This window comes from Strongyloides ratti (genome assembly GCF_001040885.1).
Source record: "Strongyloides ratti genome assembly S_ratti_ED321, chromosome : 2".
Classification (NCBI taxonomy): Eukaryota; Metazoa; Nematoda; class Chromadorea; order Rhabditida; family Strongyloididae; genus Strongyloides; species Strongyloides ratti.
This window is the reverse complement of record NC_037308.1, coordinates 464,786-477,788: the sequence shown is the minus strand read 5'-3', so window position 1 is coordinate 477,788 and position 13,003 is coordinate 464,786. Positions and strand designations below refer to the sequence as shown.

The window sequence follows — 13,003 nt, the reverse complement described above, 5'->3', positions numbered from 1 at the left end:
ATAATCAACAATATATGAAAATTGAAACTTCAGGAGTTATAAGGATTCAAAGATGAAGAGCGAAATTGTAGAATATTTTTTTTAAATCTCGTCTTCCATGATAATATTGTAAATTTTAAAAATAAATACTTTATTCTAGATCACTTTTTTACGAGAAATCCATTAAGCCTATTTACAACTTTATAGGACTTCTTAAAATGAAGATATGATAAGAAATATTTTTCAAAAAAAGTTTTAAGAATTTAGTGATAACTCAAGTTAATGAGGTCATAGGTCCATGAAATTTGATGCGCTGGGCTTCTTTTATAATTTAAGGTATACCCTACGTTGAAAACTTTTTTTTATTTCCAATGTTTCTTGAGATATAAAGCTTGGTACTTTTTCGCGCGTAATCTATTGTCACCATTTTTTTATATCTCAAAAGTGCTTTAAGATATAAAAAAATTTTGAAGGTAGACCCCATTTGAAAACTCATTTAAAGACGATTGCAGAAATCTGATTGCATTTATCTTCATTTTGAAGCGAGATATGACCAAGGGCGGAAATTTTTCTAAAATATTCATTGTTCCCGACTTTTCAATATCTCAGCAAATACTTATCCTATGAAGATGGGACTAGTTTCATTCGATTTCTATTCAAAAGTTGATCTAGATTAATAATTTTCATAGCTGCAATATTATTATTTTTAGAGATATAAAAATTGGCTGAAAATTTTCTAGATTTATGATTTTACTTCTAAAAATGCGATCAAAAATGAACAACTTTTTTTGGAATTTGAATACGCCACTATAGTCATTCGATAGCCCTTGAAATAGGATGAATTTTGAATATAATCAACAATATTATAAAATTAATAGTTCAGGAGTTATAAGGATTTAAAGATGAAGGGCGAAATTGTGGAATATTTTTTTTAAATCTCGACTTTCATGATAAAATTGTAAATTTTAAAAATAAATACTTTATTCTAGATCATTTTTCTACGATAAATTCATTAAGCCTATTTACAACTTTATAGGACTTCTAAAAATGAAGTTATGATAAGAAATATGTTTGAAAAAAAGTTTTAAGAATTTAGTGATAACTCAAGTTAATGAGGTCATAGGTCCATGAAGTTGGATGCGCTGTGCTTCATTCGTGATTTTAAGTATACCCTACGTTGAAAACTTTTTTTTATTTCCAATGTTTCTTGAGATATGAAGCTTGGTATTTTTTCGCGCGTAATCTATTGTCACCATTTTTTTATATCTCAAAAGTGCTTTAAGATATAAAAAATTTTTGAAGGTAGACCCCATTTGAAAACTCATAAGAAGACGATTGCAGAAATCTAATTGCATTTATCTTCATTTTGAAGCGAGATATGACCATGGGCGGAAATTTTTCTAAAATATTCAGTATACCCGACTTTTCAGTATCTCAGGAAATACTTATCCTATGAAGATGGGACTACTTTCATTTGATTTCTATCTAAAAGTAGGTCTAGATTAATAATTTTCATAGCTATAACATTATTATTTTCAGAGATATAAAAATTGGCTGAAAATTTTCTAGATTTCCGACATTACCTTTAAAAATGTGAACAAAGAAAAACATCTTTTTTTGGAATTTGAATACACCATTACATTCATTCGATAGCCCTTGAAATGGGATGAATTTTGAATATAATCAACAATATTATAAAATTAATAGTTCAGGAGTTATAAGGATTTAAAGATGAAGGGCGAAATTGTGAAATATTTTTTTTAAATCTCGACTTTCATGATAAAATTGTAAATTTTAAAAATAAATACTTTATTCTAGATCATTTTTCTACGATAAATTCATTAAGCCTATTTACAACTTTATAGGACTTCTAAAAATGAAGTTATGATAAGAAATATGTTTGAAAAAAAGTTTTAAGAATTTAGTGATAACTCAAGTTAATGAGGTCACAGGTCTATGAAGTTGGATGCGCTGTGCTTCATTCGTGATTTTAGGTATACCCTACGTTGAAAACTTTTTTTTATTTCCAATGTTTCTTGAGATATGAAGCTTGGTATTTTTTCGCGCGTAATCTATTGTCACCATTTTTTTATATCTCAAAAGTGCTTTAAGATATAAAAAAATTTTGAAGGTAGACCCCATTTGAAAACTCATTCGAAAACGATTGCAGAAATCTGATTTCATTTATCTTCATTATGAAGCGAGATATGACCAAAGGCGGAAATTTTTCTAAAATATTCATTGTACCTGACTTTTCAGTATCTTAGAAAATACTTATCCTATGAAGATGGGACCAGTTTCATTCGATTTCATTTCAAAAGTTAGTCTAGAATATTAATTTTCATAGCTATAGCATTATTATTTTTAGAGATTCATAAATTGGCTGAAAATATTCTAAATTTCCGACTTTATCTCTAAAAATGCGACTAAAAATGGACAACTTTTTTTGGAATTTGAATATGCCACTATAGTCATTCGATAGCCCTTGAAATGGGATGAATTTTGAATATAATCAACAATATCCGAAAATTAAAATTTCATGAGTTATAAGCTGTCAAAGTTGAGGGCGAAATTGGAGAATATTTTTATGTAAATTTCGACTTCTATGATACAATGAGATATTTTACAAATAAACAGTTGTTTCTAGACCAATTTTTTACGACAAATTCATTTAGCCTATTTATATCTTCATAGGACTTATAAAAATGAAGATATGATAAGAAATATGTTTAAAAAAAAGTTTTAAGAATTTAGTGATAACTCAAGTTTATGAAGTCACTGGTCCATGAAACTTGATGCGCTGTGCTTCTTTCATAATTTAAGATGTACCGTACGTTGAAAACATTTTTTTATTTTCAATGGTTCTTGAGATATGAAACATGGTACTTTTTCGCGCGTAATCCATTGTCACCATTTTTTTATATCTCAAAAGTGCTTTAAGATATAAAAAATTTTTGAAGGTAGACCCCATTTGAAAACTCATAAGAAGACGATTGCAGAAATCTGATTGCATTTATCTTCATTATGAAGCGAGATATGACCAAGGGCGGAAATTTTTCTAAAATATTCATTGTTCCCGACTTTTCAATATCTCAGCAAATACTTATCCTATGAAGATGGGACTAGTTTCAATCGATTTCTATTCAAAAGTAGGTCTTGATTAATAATTTTCGTAGCTATAGCATTATTTTTTTAGGGATTCAGAAATTGGCTAAAAATATTCAAGATTACCGACTAAACCTTAATTTTTGTGATAAAATATCAACAATTTTTTGAATTTAAATATGCTACTATATTCATTTGATAGTCTTTTGAAATGGAATAAATCTTATTTATAGTTAATAATCCCTTAATTTTAGAGTCACTTATGAATTAGAAATTTTTTTTGAAAATTCGAATATTAAATATATGTATAATTTTTTTTAAAAAAACAATAATGATTTTATATAAATTTTAAACTAACATATTTAATAAATAAATAAAAAAAGTAAATAATTTTAAAATTTTATTATTTTTTTTTTATATGATAATTTTGGTTATTTATGTAAAAAAATATTTTTTTAAATATGAATATAATAAAAAAATTTTTCCAATACTTTTAAAATACTTTATTTACTTTATTTTTTATTAATTCAGTACATCAGTGACTTTAAAAGTAATCCAAAAAATTTTATGATGAAAATAAATGCCTAATAATTTCTATCTTAAGAATGAAAAGTCTTTTTTTCCAACGATACTTGTTTCATTCAAAAAATGGCTAAAGTTTATATTTCTTTCCATTATGACATAAAAATAAACTGCTATATGAAAAGTTGTAATCTCATAAATATATAAAATATATTATAATTTAAAAAAAAATTTTATGTTGAAATATTTTAAGAACCAAAAAATTATAATAAAGGAAATTGTTTAGGGTATATTTTTTTGTTTTCAACAATAATTCTTTTTTAATTTATGAACCTTTAAATATTTATTAAAACTTTTAGAAATTTCAAGTATGACTTAGAAATCTTTTATTTTGTCTCAAAATTATTTTTTAGAAGAAATTAACACTAAAAACATTTTATTCAATCTTTTTTACTTAAAATTAAACTTCTTTTCAAAATCATATCAAGCAACAACTTTGTACCATATGTTAATGTTACACCTTTTGATTCAACATCTGTAATAAAAACGTAATTCTTTTTTAAAAATTCATTGCTCTTTTTGTTATCAATACACTTTTTATCTTAGAAAATTTTATTAAAATTAGAAAATCAAAAAAAATTTTCACAACTGATTTATTGTCTATATATATATAGAATTGCTGTCAATTTTTATGACAAGCTGGATTTGGGTGATGTATTGTTAAAACGCGATGCCACATCTGTTGGTTCTGCTGATGATGAAGCAAATAAACGCTCCACTTTCCTCGCTCGATTTGAAAGAGATGACCTTGTTGGGTACAAAGAAGGAGCATGATCTATTGATAACTTTCTTGAATCTATTTCATCTTCTTCTTTTTCATCAATAGCAAAATTTGACGTTGGAATTGACTTATTTGAACGTGTAATTGGCGATTGTCGCATTGCTAAATAACTTTGAACAAGAGATCTAAATTTATGGGAAGATTTCATTGTTGGAGGACCAGTTTCACTTCTCTTAAAACATGTATGAAAGATATACTTTTGAAAACGATTCTTATAAAAATCAGGTCTATGAACAGATATAGAATCACCATCATGTAAAATACTTTTCCATGTATGTTCTAATTTTTTTATTAATTTATATCTTTGGAGAATATCGATTATTCCCATAAAAAGCAACAAATGTTCTCCTTTACTATTCATTGCAGGAATACCCTGTTCTCTATATAAAAAAATTAAAAAAAATAAATAAAAAAAACATACGCTGAAGACAAACTTGAATTAAATTGAGATTGAATCCTCTTCCATTTTTCTAACCTTATTAAACTTGTATGACTACTAATAGTATCTTGAGGATTATAATTTCCTTCAATTTCATGTCCTTCATTAGCTTCTGCTTCAAATTCTTCTAATGTAGCTCTATCTAAATTATGTACAGCCAATAACAATGAATAATCCATTATTTGAAATGAACGTAAAACTAAACAATCTCTTTCTAAAATTTTTATTACACTATCATAAACAGCTTGATCTAATAAAATACCATCTGGATAAATTTCATTAAAATCTAAATCTTTTAATGTTGGACTTTTTTTTGATTTTTCAGCCTTGGAAGCATATCGTTTATAAGTAGATCCTTTTAAATCAAATTTATCATGTAATGTTATAGTTTGTGGTAAAAGATTATTCATAACTAGTAGTCGAATATTTTTTCCTAAACTCTGTAAAAAAATAAATTTTAATAAATTACTGTATTATATTAATAAAAAAAATAATAATAATAAAATTATACCTGATAACAAAAAAGGCCAAAAAATTTAGGTAGGAATGTTTTTGGATTTTGACATATATTCATATAATAACCAGGTAATAATTCACGTAAAAACTCAGCTTCTTTATACTGAACTGTTTTTATAATAAATTTGTCATCTGAAGAAACATAAAAAACAGATCCCGATGCTCCAGGATTTGAAAGTTCTCGTAGTGGTTGAGTACATAATGATCGTAAAAAATCAGCAGGTTTAATATTAAACATTTCTCTAAAATAACGAAAAGCAATTGGTGCATATGTTTTAAAACGAAAATCATTGTACTGATGTGAAGGAGTTTGTATTGAACCTTCACTTGGAAAAGCAACTGATAAAATTTCTTGAAAATCACTCATTAGTATATCACGTTCTGGTTTATTAGCCAATGATCCAATTGAGTTTGTTATCCCTAATTGGACAGCACCCATCAATGCATTTGTTGGCACTTTTTTATAAGACACTTCACCTTGTCTATCTATTCTTCTATGCCCTAATTTTTGTTTTTCTTTACTTTCATTAAAAGGCGTACTTGAGGCATTTAAATTGTTAGGTATAGGAGGTAAATCATCTGTTGGAGCTGTTTCATATACTGGAAATGTTGTTGTTGAAGATTTTACCTTTGCCTCTCTTAATGAACCAGACATCTTTTTACATTGGTGGTGTTAATATATATATATATTATAATGGTAAGTAGAAGAAATCTAAAATAAAAAAATTGCTATAAAAAAAATGATATAAAAGGAAAAAAAAATATTTACTTTGAAACATTAAAAATTATAAACGGATCAATAAACAAATTTCAACATCGACATATCTATTATATAAAATAGAATATTGTGTCACTTTACATAAAACGAAACTTTCATGAAATAGTTAAAATTACAGAATTATATTAAAAAATATAAGTATCCTTAAAATACTAATTAAAATTTGTTTATTTTAAGATACATTTTTACATTAATTGTTTATTTTTATTTTATTTTCTTAAAAAAAAAGGGAAATTTTAACAAAAGTGATAAGAAGAATAGTCAATTAACAAATATTCAGAAACATAACTGGATAACACATACATTGTGGTTCAACTTTAAGATATAGTCTTGCTACGATTTTAGTTTATTTTTAAAACGAATGTAAATTTTTTTGACAAATCATTATATAAAAATTTTGTTTTAATAACAAGACATTACATTTAACTGATTAAATATGGCGCTTGAATTATTAGGCTTTTAATATTATTATCAAAATAAATAAATATTTCTAGTACTACTTTTACTCAATAATGAAACTATTGATGTGTCTTTTTATTTAAAATTGGTTAATTTATATATATATATAATTCATAGAACATCCATATAGAGGTATGTGACGTATAAATATTAATAATTTAAAAAGTTTTAAATCGACATAATATAATATTTATTTAACTCTATATAAAAATATTAAACTAAATGATTTATAAAATAAATCTACCTAAATTATTTTTGACCATTACTTAATATTTAAAAATATATAGTTTATTTTTTTCTTCTTAAATAATTATCTATGTAGACATTTTAAAAGGAAAAAATGAGAGTAACAATAATGAAAGTAATAAATATTATCATATTATATTGGTATATAACTAAGCAGAGCAAAGTTTAAACAACTCGTCAAATTTCTATTTATATATTTTTGACCTTTTTTTTTTATACTAACTACATTAAAAGATCTAGTATTATGGTTGTATGATAACTTTTTATCAATTAAAAAAAATCTATTAATAGATAATGTAATAATAATTAAAGTACTAAAAATTTTTTGATAATATTCTTTGTATGAAAAAAATATATTTATAGAAAAAGACAAAATCTTTGTTATATCCCACTTTGATTTTCAAAATACTCCAAAAAAATTTAAATTTTACTATTTTAAAGTCAAAATTTGAGGACAAATAAAAAATGAATAAGTATTAACAAAAAAAAATTGTGTTATTAGATTTTTTATTTAATTCAAACAGTACTAAAAAAATCAAAGTTTATATTATAAATAAACATATTATTTATGTTTGATTGTTAGTAATTTTGATATTATTAAATTGTAATGTATTTTATGTAATATATCAAATAAGTAATGCTATTTGATACAATTAAGCAAATGAAGTTGTTTAGTTTAAAATAAAGTTAAAATAAAATGTTAGTAAAAAAAATTGTTTCTCAACAATATTTATACTATTTTATTTTGACTTATAATTACACAATTTTAACTCATAGAACTAAAAACAAATATTTTTTGTTTATAACTTCTTGCTAAAAGAAGTTAAAAAAAATTTAATATAAAATTAATAAAAAGGATTATTTTTTTAGAGAAGAAATATATTTTTATAAATATTTAAAAAAATTACATACTATATTAATGTTAAATATATCATATATAAAAAAAATATATATATTTTATAAATTTTATATATAATATAGTTTATTGCAATATTTACATTTAAATTATCAATATATTTTTGACTAAGAATAATGTATAATAGTTAATCTTCATACTTACAAAGTTTAGCTTCTTTGATGAATCATGGTCTAGGATAACAAGGTCAATAGTTATTTTAATGTTAAAATAATATAGTAACAGTGCTTTGTATAGTATTAAAATATGTGTTATAAGACATAAATTTATATTATTATACATTAAAAGTTTTAAAATTTTTAATAAAAAAAAAACAAACTATATTATGGGATATTTAAAGATATTTTATGAGAAATAATTAATATTATATTTTTTATTTTAAAATCTTCCTAATAATGAAATTTTTTTTATTAAAAATTACATGTCTTTTTTCAAAAATATTACTAGTATTATTAAAACACAAAGAAAGTTGGTCTCAATTTTTATATTTTGTTAAATTATTAATATGTCTCTATAATAATTATTTAAAAACTGTGCTAAGAAAAATATATAATTTTTTATTATAAAAATAATATTAAAAAAATAATATATTGGTGTATTTTTATATATAAATTATTTTAGAAAGAAAAAAAAAACAATATTTAAAATCTATTGATTCTATATTTAACAATAGGAAATATTTAAATAAAAAGAGTTATATATGATGAGGAAATAAATGACATAAAATTTTTACTTTCTTTTGTGTGTAAAAATTTTTATCGAAATGATTAAAATGGCAAGAAAGAGTTTATAGTTGAAAAGTCTAGGAAAAAATAAGGAAGATAGTACATAGATGTATAACAAAAACTAGAATAATGTCCATTCACTCTCTATATATATATGCCCATAAATTTAGCATTCATATTCGCGCATAAACTTTGTACATATACTGTTTCTGCCAAAACAAAACACCTATATTCAAATCAAAAGGCCCATCTATCTTAAATTTATGTATTTTTACTCTATGTATATACATATATTTAAAAGTTTTTAAATATTTTAAAAAAGTATTTATATTACTTTTATTTCACTACTATTTATGAGGAAATCTATTATAATATATTAATTAAAGATATTAATATAATTACATTGTTAAATATATATATATATATTATTATTATTTAAATTTGCTAATGTCATTTTAAGTTACTTTTATATAATATATTCAATCACTACAAAAAAAAAATTACCTTGTACATGAACCTATAACATCCTTATATATTTTCAATATATTTATCATTAAATTGATATAATTAAGACCACATATTTCATTAACACTCCAATTAATAAAAGTCTAGTAAAATGGAGTAATGTATAGTGCTGTCGTCTTTCACAACGATGTTATGTATTGATTTTCAAATATAACTTATTATTCAAAGAATACGATAAAAAATTTTTTCTAATAATGGAATTTTTTTATATTATATAAATTATTTTTCTATTATTTATATACTAAATTATACATCGAAAATTATCTAACGTATTAATTATCTATTTTTAATGCCCATTTTTATTGTTGAAACAAAATTAATGCCGTCCATTTGTAGGTTAAGTGAAAATGTCGACCAAAAAAATTCCGACTATTGCTGAAAAAATTGATCAACAAATACGGGATATTCCTAAGAAATTAGTTACTGAATTGGGTTTAGATAATAGTGATGGATCAACATTAGATGGGCTTACAGATGATTTTGAGAATGTTGAGATTATCTCTCTTATTAATTGTCAAATCACTAGTTTAGAAAAATTTCCTGCTTTGCCTAATTTGAAAATTATTGATTTATCTTCTAATAATATCTCAACTGGTTTAAAATATTTAAACAAATGCCAAGAGTTAGCTATTATTAATATTTCTGATAATCCAATTTCTGATTTTAATGAATTATCATCGTTAAAAGATCTTGAAAACTTAAGCAAATTAATTGTTTCTGGTTCTGAACTTACCAATCTTCCAGATTATGCTAACAAAATATTTGAGCTTTTACCTCGTTTGACATTTGTTGATCATCTTGATAAGGATGGAAATCCAGATCCAGTTGTATTGGAACTTGCTGGTGGAGAAGATGAGTGTGATGAAATGTCATTGGACGATTTTTTGGAACTTGCTGGAGGAAATGACAGCAATGTAAAAGATGAATGTTGTGATAGTGACAAATCTTGTGGAGCTAAAAGAAAATGTGACAACAATAGTGAAGAAAATGTAAAAAAAAGACGTAGTGATTAATTTTTTTTATTGTTTATGTTTTTTTTATATTATTATTCCTACAATTTGTTTTGTTTTTGTTATTGTTAAGTGCTTTAAATAATTTTGTTATTTTTACAAATATTTTTGCCAACTAATTTAAATGTAATTAAATCGTTAAAATCGGTTATTTATACTTTATAAATTACAATAATATGTTCTAATTATACTATTTTTAGTGTAGATAAAAAAAAATAAAAGAAAAAAATGGGAAGGCATAAAAAAACAGAAGCAGGTGGTATTCGTAAAACTAATCGTGGTAAGGGTGGTGCAGTACGTAGGGGATTTGATGGATCAAATGTTCCAAGTATGCGAAAAACAGTGTCAATTTTTCAACAACCTGTAACACTTGTTGTAACGACTTCTCGCGACACTAAAAAAGCAACAACAGAACAACTTAAAAAGGGTATGAGTACAAATGCAGCAAAGAATACAAAACCATATCAACTTTTTTATCCTAAAGTATTTGAAAATCTTAGAGCATCTGTGCCTATTGATAATTTTATGTCTGTTGCTACAGGTAATGTAAGATGTTTTACAGAAAAAATGGAATTACCTTCAAAAATTGTATCAGCAGTTCCTGAAATTTTGAATGAAGAAGCAACTACAGCATCATTATGTGCTGCTATACATTCAACATTACAAAAACCTGTTGAAGGGCAGGTACTACCTCATGATAAATTAATAAAACATCCTGAATATCTTCTGACGCTTGACCAACCATTAATTGAAAAAATTGAAATAACACAACAGGATATTTATGATCAAGAAGAAAAGGTATTAGAGAAAAGAAAAATACTAAAAGAAGCGTTTAAACGTATTGGCATTTAACTATGATCCTCACTAATGTATTATTTATTTTTTTTTAATAAATATCTTTTTTTTATTTTTAATAGTATATAGATAAAATTGTTTTTACAGTTATCTCAGTAACAAATATAATTAATTTAATGAAATTATATTTTTTAAAAAATGGTCATGTTCTCCAGGGACAATAAAAAAAGTTATTATAGATATTTAAAATTGTTTTTAATTCAAAAAAATAAGTTTTTTTTTAGAAATAAATTTAAATTATGTATAAAATTTATATAAAATAATGTATATTTTAGAAAAAAAATTCTTTGCCTTCTTGGAGTTAAATTTATGTAAAAATAAAATTATAAAAAATTAATTTTTTTTTCATAATTGGCACAATTTTTTCTCTAAGGAAAGTATAAATGTTGAAAATCAATAAAAAAAAACTTTAGGTTAGCTTTAATCTTCCTCATATATGTTGTTGAAGATTAAAGATAGTCTCTAAAAAATTAATAAAAGTTACATTAAAAACAATTGAATATTATTTATTAAATCTCTATTTTTATTGTAATTAGAAATGTAGCTCGAGACAATGAACAAATATTCGCAAAAATTGCCTTTATTCTTGTTCTAATTCTGTTAAAACTCCATTACAATCTTTTGGATGTAAAAACATTACAGGCTTTCCATGTGCTCCAATTTTAGGTTTATCACCTAAAGTTCTAATTCCCATTGAGCGTACCTTTTCAACAGCAGCATTAATATCAGATACTTCAATACAAACATGATGCATTCCTCCTGTCTTATTCTTGCTTAAAAATCCAGCAATAGGAGAATTATCACCATATGGATGAAGAAGTTCAATTTTTGAATTTCCCAGTTCAACAAATACTGTATAGACACCATGCTCTTCCTGAGGTACAGATTTTGAAACTTTAGCTCCAAGATCCCGATAAAGTTTAGCCGCTTTTTCTAAATCAGGAACGGCTATAGCAACATGATTAAGTTTTCCTAACTTATACAGTTTAGAACAATTCTAAAATTATTTATAAAAAATGATAATGATTTTAAAAAAAATACCTTAACAGTATTGATAACCAAAGACTTGGAATTTAACAGACTTTTCAGGAATAACATTTTTACTAAGAAAATAAAATTAATAAAAGAGAAAGTTAGAAAATGTTTATATATATTAAATTATATTTTTAATTTTGCACGTAGATAGACAATCTACAACTTGGAATATTTTTCTAACAACAACATTTTTGATCTTAGAAACAATAATTTAATTAAAAAAGACGCGGCCTTTAGTTTTAAAACACTATATGTAATGGTTAATATATTTATTAATTACTTCTCTTAGAATGAATATTAAATTTGGCGGGGAATGTTTTTGTATTCATGGGATATCTCAAATAATTGATATATTTGTACAATGTTATATTTTTGGTAAAGGATTTGTTAGTGAACCTGTGGCAAATATTTTATCTAACTACAATGACAAAGAATATCCAAAATTTTTAGAATTATACATAAAAGTAATTTTTATTTTTAATTTTTTATAAATTTATTTTTAAGTTTCAAAATATGCTGGTATCAATTTTTAGATCAAAAAATATTGATATTGTTAAAGAATTTTATTTGATAATTGGTCCTAACATTTATAAACCTGATGAAATTATAAAAATACCAATAACATTTTGTTCATTACACATAGGAAAAGAAGGAAAATGTTGTGATGAAAATTGTGGACCATTAAATGATAAACAACAAAGAAATCTTTATAAAGAAATTGTAAGTCAATACGATACCTTGTACTGTAATAAGTTAAAAAAAAATTCAAAAATTTTTGTATATATTGTTGCTGATAATGAATTAAAATCATTTTCTAATGACATCGAAGAGGGGGATGAATTGGAGTGTTTAAAAGAAAATAACATTTCTAAAGTTACTGAATTTTTATTTGAAAATTCATGTATTGGAGTGATAAAAAAAAGTTGTATGGTGGAAAAGCCTATTTATTATCGTTGGCAGGAATACTTTTTTTTTTAATAATTAATTTTTATTGAAAGAATTTTTCTATATACATGCTAATTTTGAGTTAATAAAAATTTTTTTTTCTCAAA

General features: G+C 23.7%; 5 protein-coding genes across 5 annotated transcripts; 3 read left to right on the top strand and 2 right to left on the bottom strand.

Moving 5' to 3' along the window:
- Positions 1-4,295: 4,295 nt before the first annotated feature.
- SRAE_2000013500 (Phosphatidylinositol-4-phosphate 5-kinase, core domain and Phosphatidylinositol-4-phosphate 5-kinase, core, subgroup domain and Phosphatidylinositol-4-phosphate 5-kinase, C-terminal domain and Phosphatidylinositol-4-phosphate 5-kinase, N-terminal domain-containing protein) lies at positions 4,296-6,057 on the bottom strand (the record flags this gene model as incomplete). Its single annotated transcript, XM_024650927.1, has 4 exons — positions 4,296-4,827; positions 4,869-5,100; positions 5,149-5,326; positions 5,398-6,057. 4 exons carry the CDS (start codon positions 6,055-6,057, stop codon positions 4,296-4,298), a joined length of 1,602 nt encoding a protein of 533 aa, XP_024504655.1.
- A 3,341-nt stretch (positions 6,058-9,398) lies between these two features.
- On the top strand, positions 9,399-10,064 carry SRAE_2000013400 (Acidic leucine-rich nuclear phosphoprotein 32 family member A; the record flags this gene model as incomplete). The annotated part of the gene is made up of 1 exon (XM_024650926.1): positions 9,399-10,064. One exon carries the CDS (start codon positions 9,399-9,401, stop codon positions 10,062-10,064), a length of 666 nt encoding a protein of 221 aa, XP_024504654.1.
- A 225-nt stretch (positions 10,065-10,289) lies between these two features.
- On the top strand, positions 10,290-10,913 carry SRAE_2000013300 (Methyl-CpG binding protein 2/3, C-terminal domain-containing protein; the record flags this gene model as incomplete). The annotated part of the gene is made up of 1 exon (XM_024650925.1): positions 10,290-10,913. The coding sequence occupies one exon, from the start codon at positions 10,290-10,292 to the stop codon at positions 10,911-10,913; it is 624 nt and encodes a 207-aa protein (XP_024504653.1).
- Positions 10,914-11,496: 583 nt separating this feature from the next.
- Positions 11,497-12,014, bottom strand: SRAE_2000013200 (Methylmalonyl-CoA epimerase, mitochondrial; the record flags this gene model as incomplete). The annotated part of the gene is made up of 2 exons (XM_024650924.1): positions 11,497-11,913; positions 11,958-12,014. 2 exons carry the CDS (start codon positions 12,012-12,014, stop codon positions 11,497-11,499), a joined length of 474 nt encoding a protein of 157 aa, XP_024504652.1.
- A 227-nt stretch (positions 12,015-12,241) lies between these two features.
- Positions 12,242-12,929, top strand: SRAE_2000013100 (Hypothetical protein; the record flags this gene model as incomplete). Its single annotated transcript, XM_024650923.1, has 2 exons — positions 12,242-12,415; positions 12,456-12,929. 2 exons carry the CDS (start codon positions 12,242-12,244, stop codon positions 12,927-12,929), a joined length of 648 nt encoding a protein of 215 aa, XP_024504651.1.
- Positions 12,930-13,003: the final 74 nt, after the last annotated feature.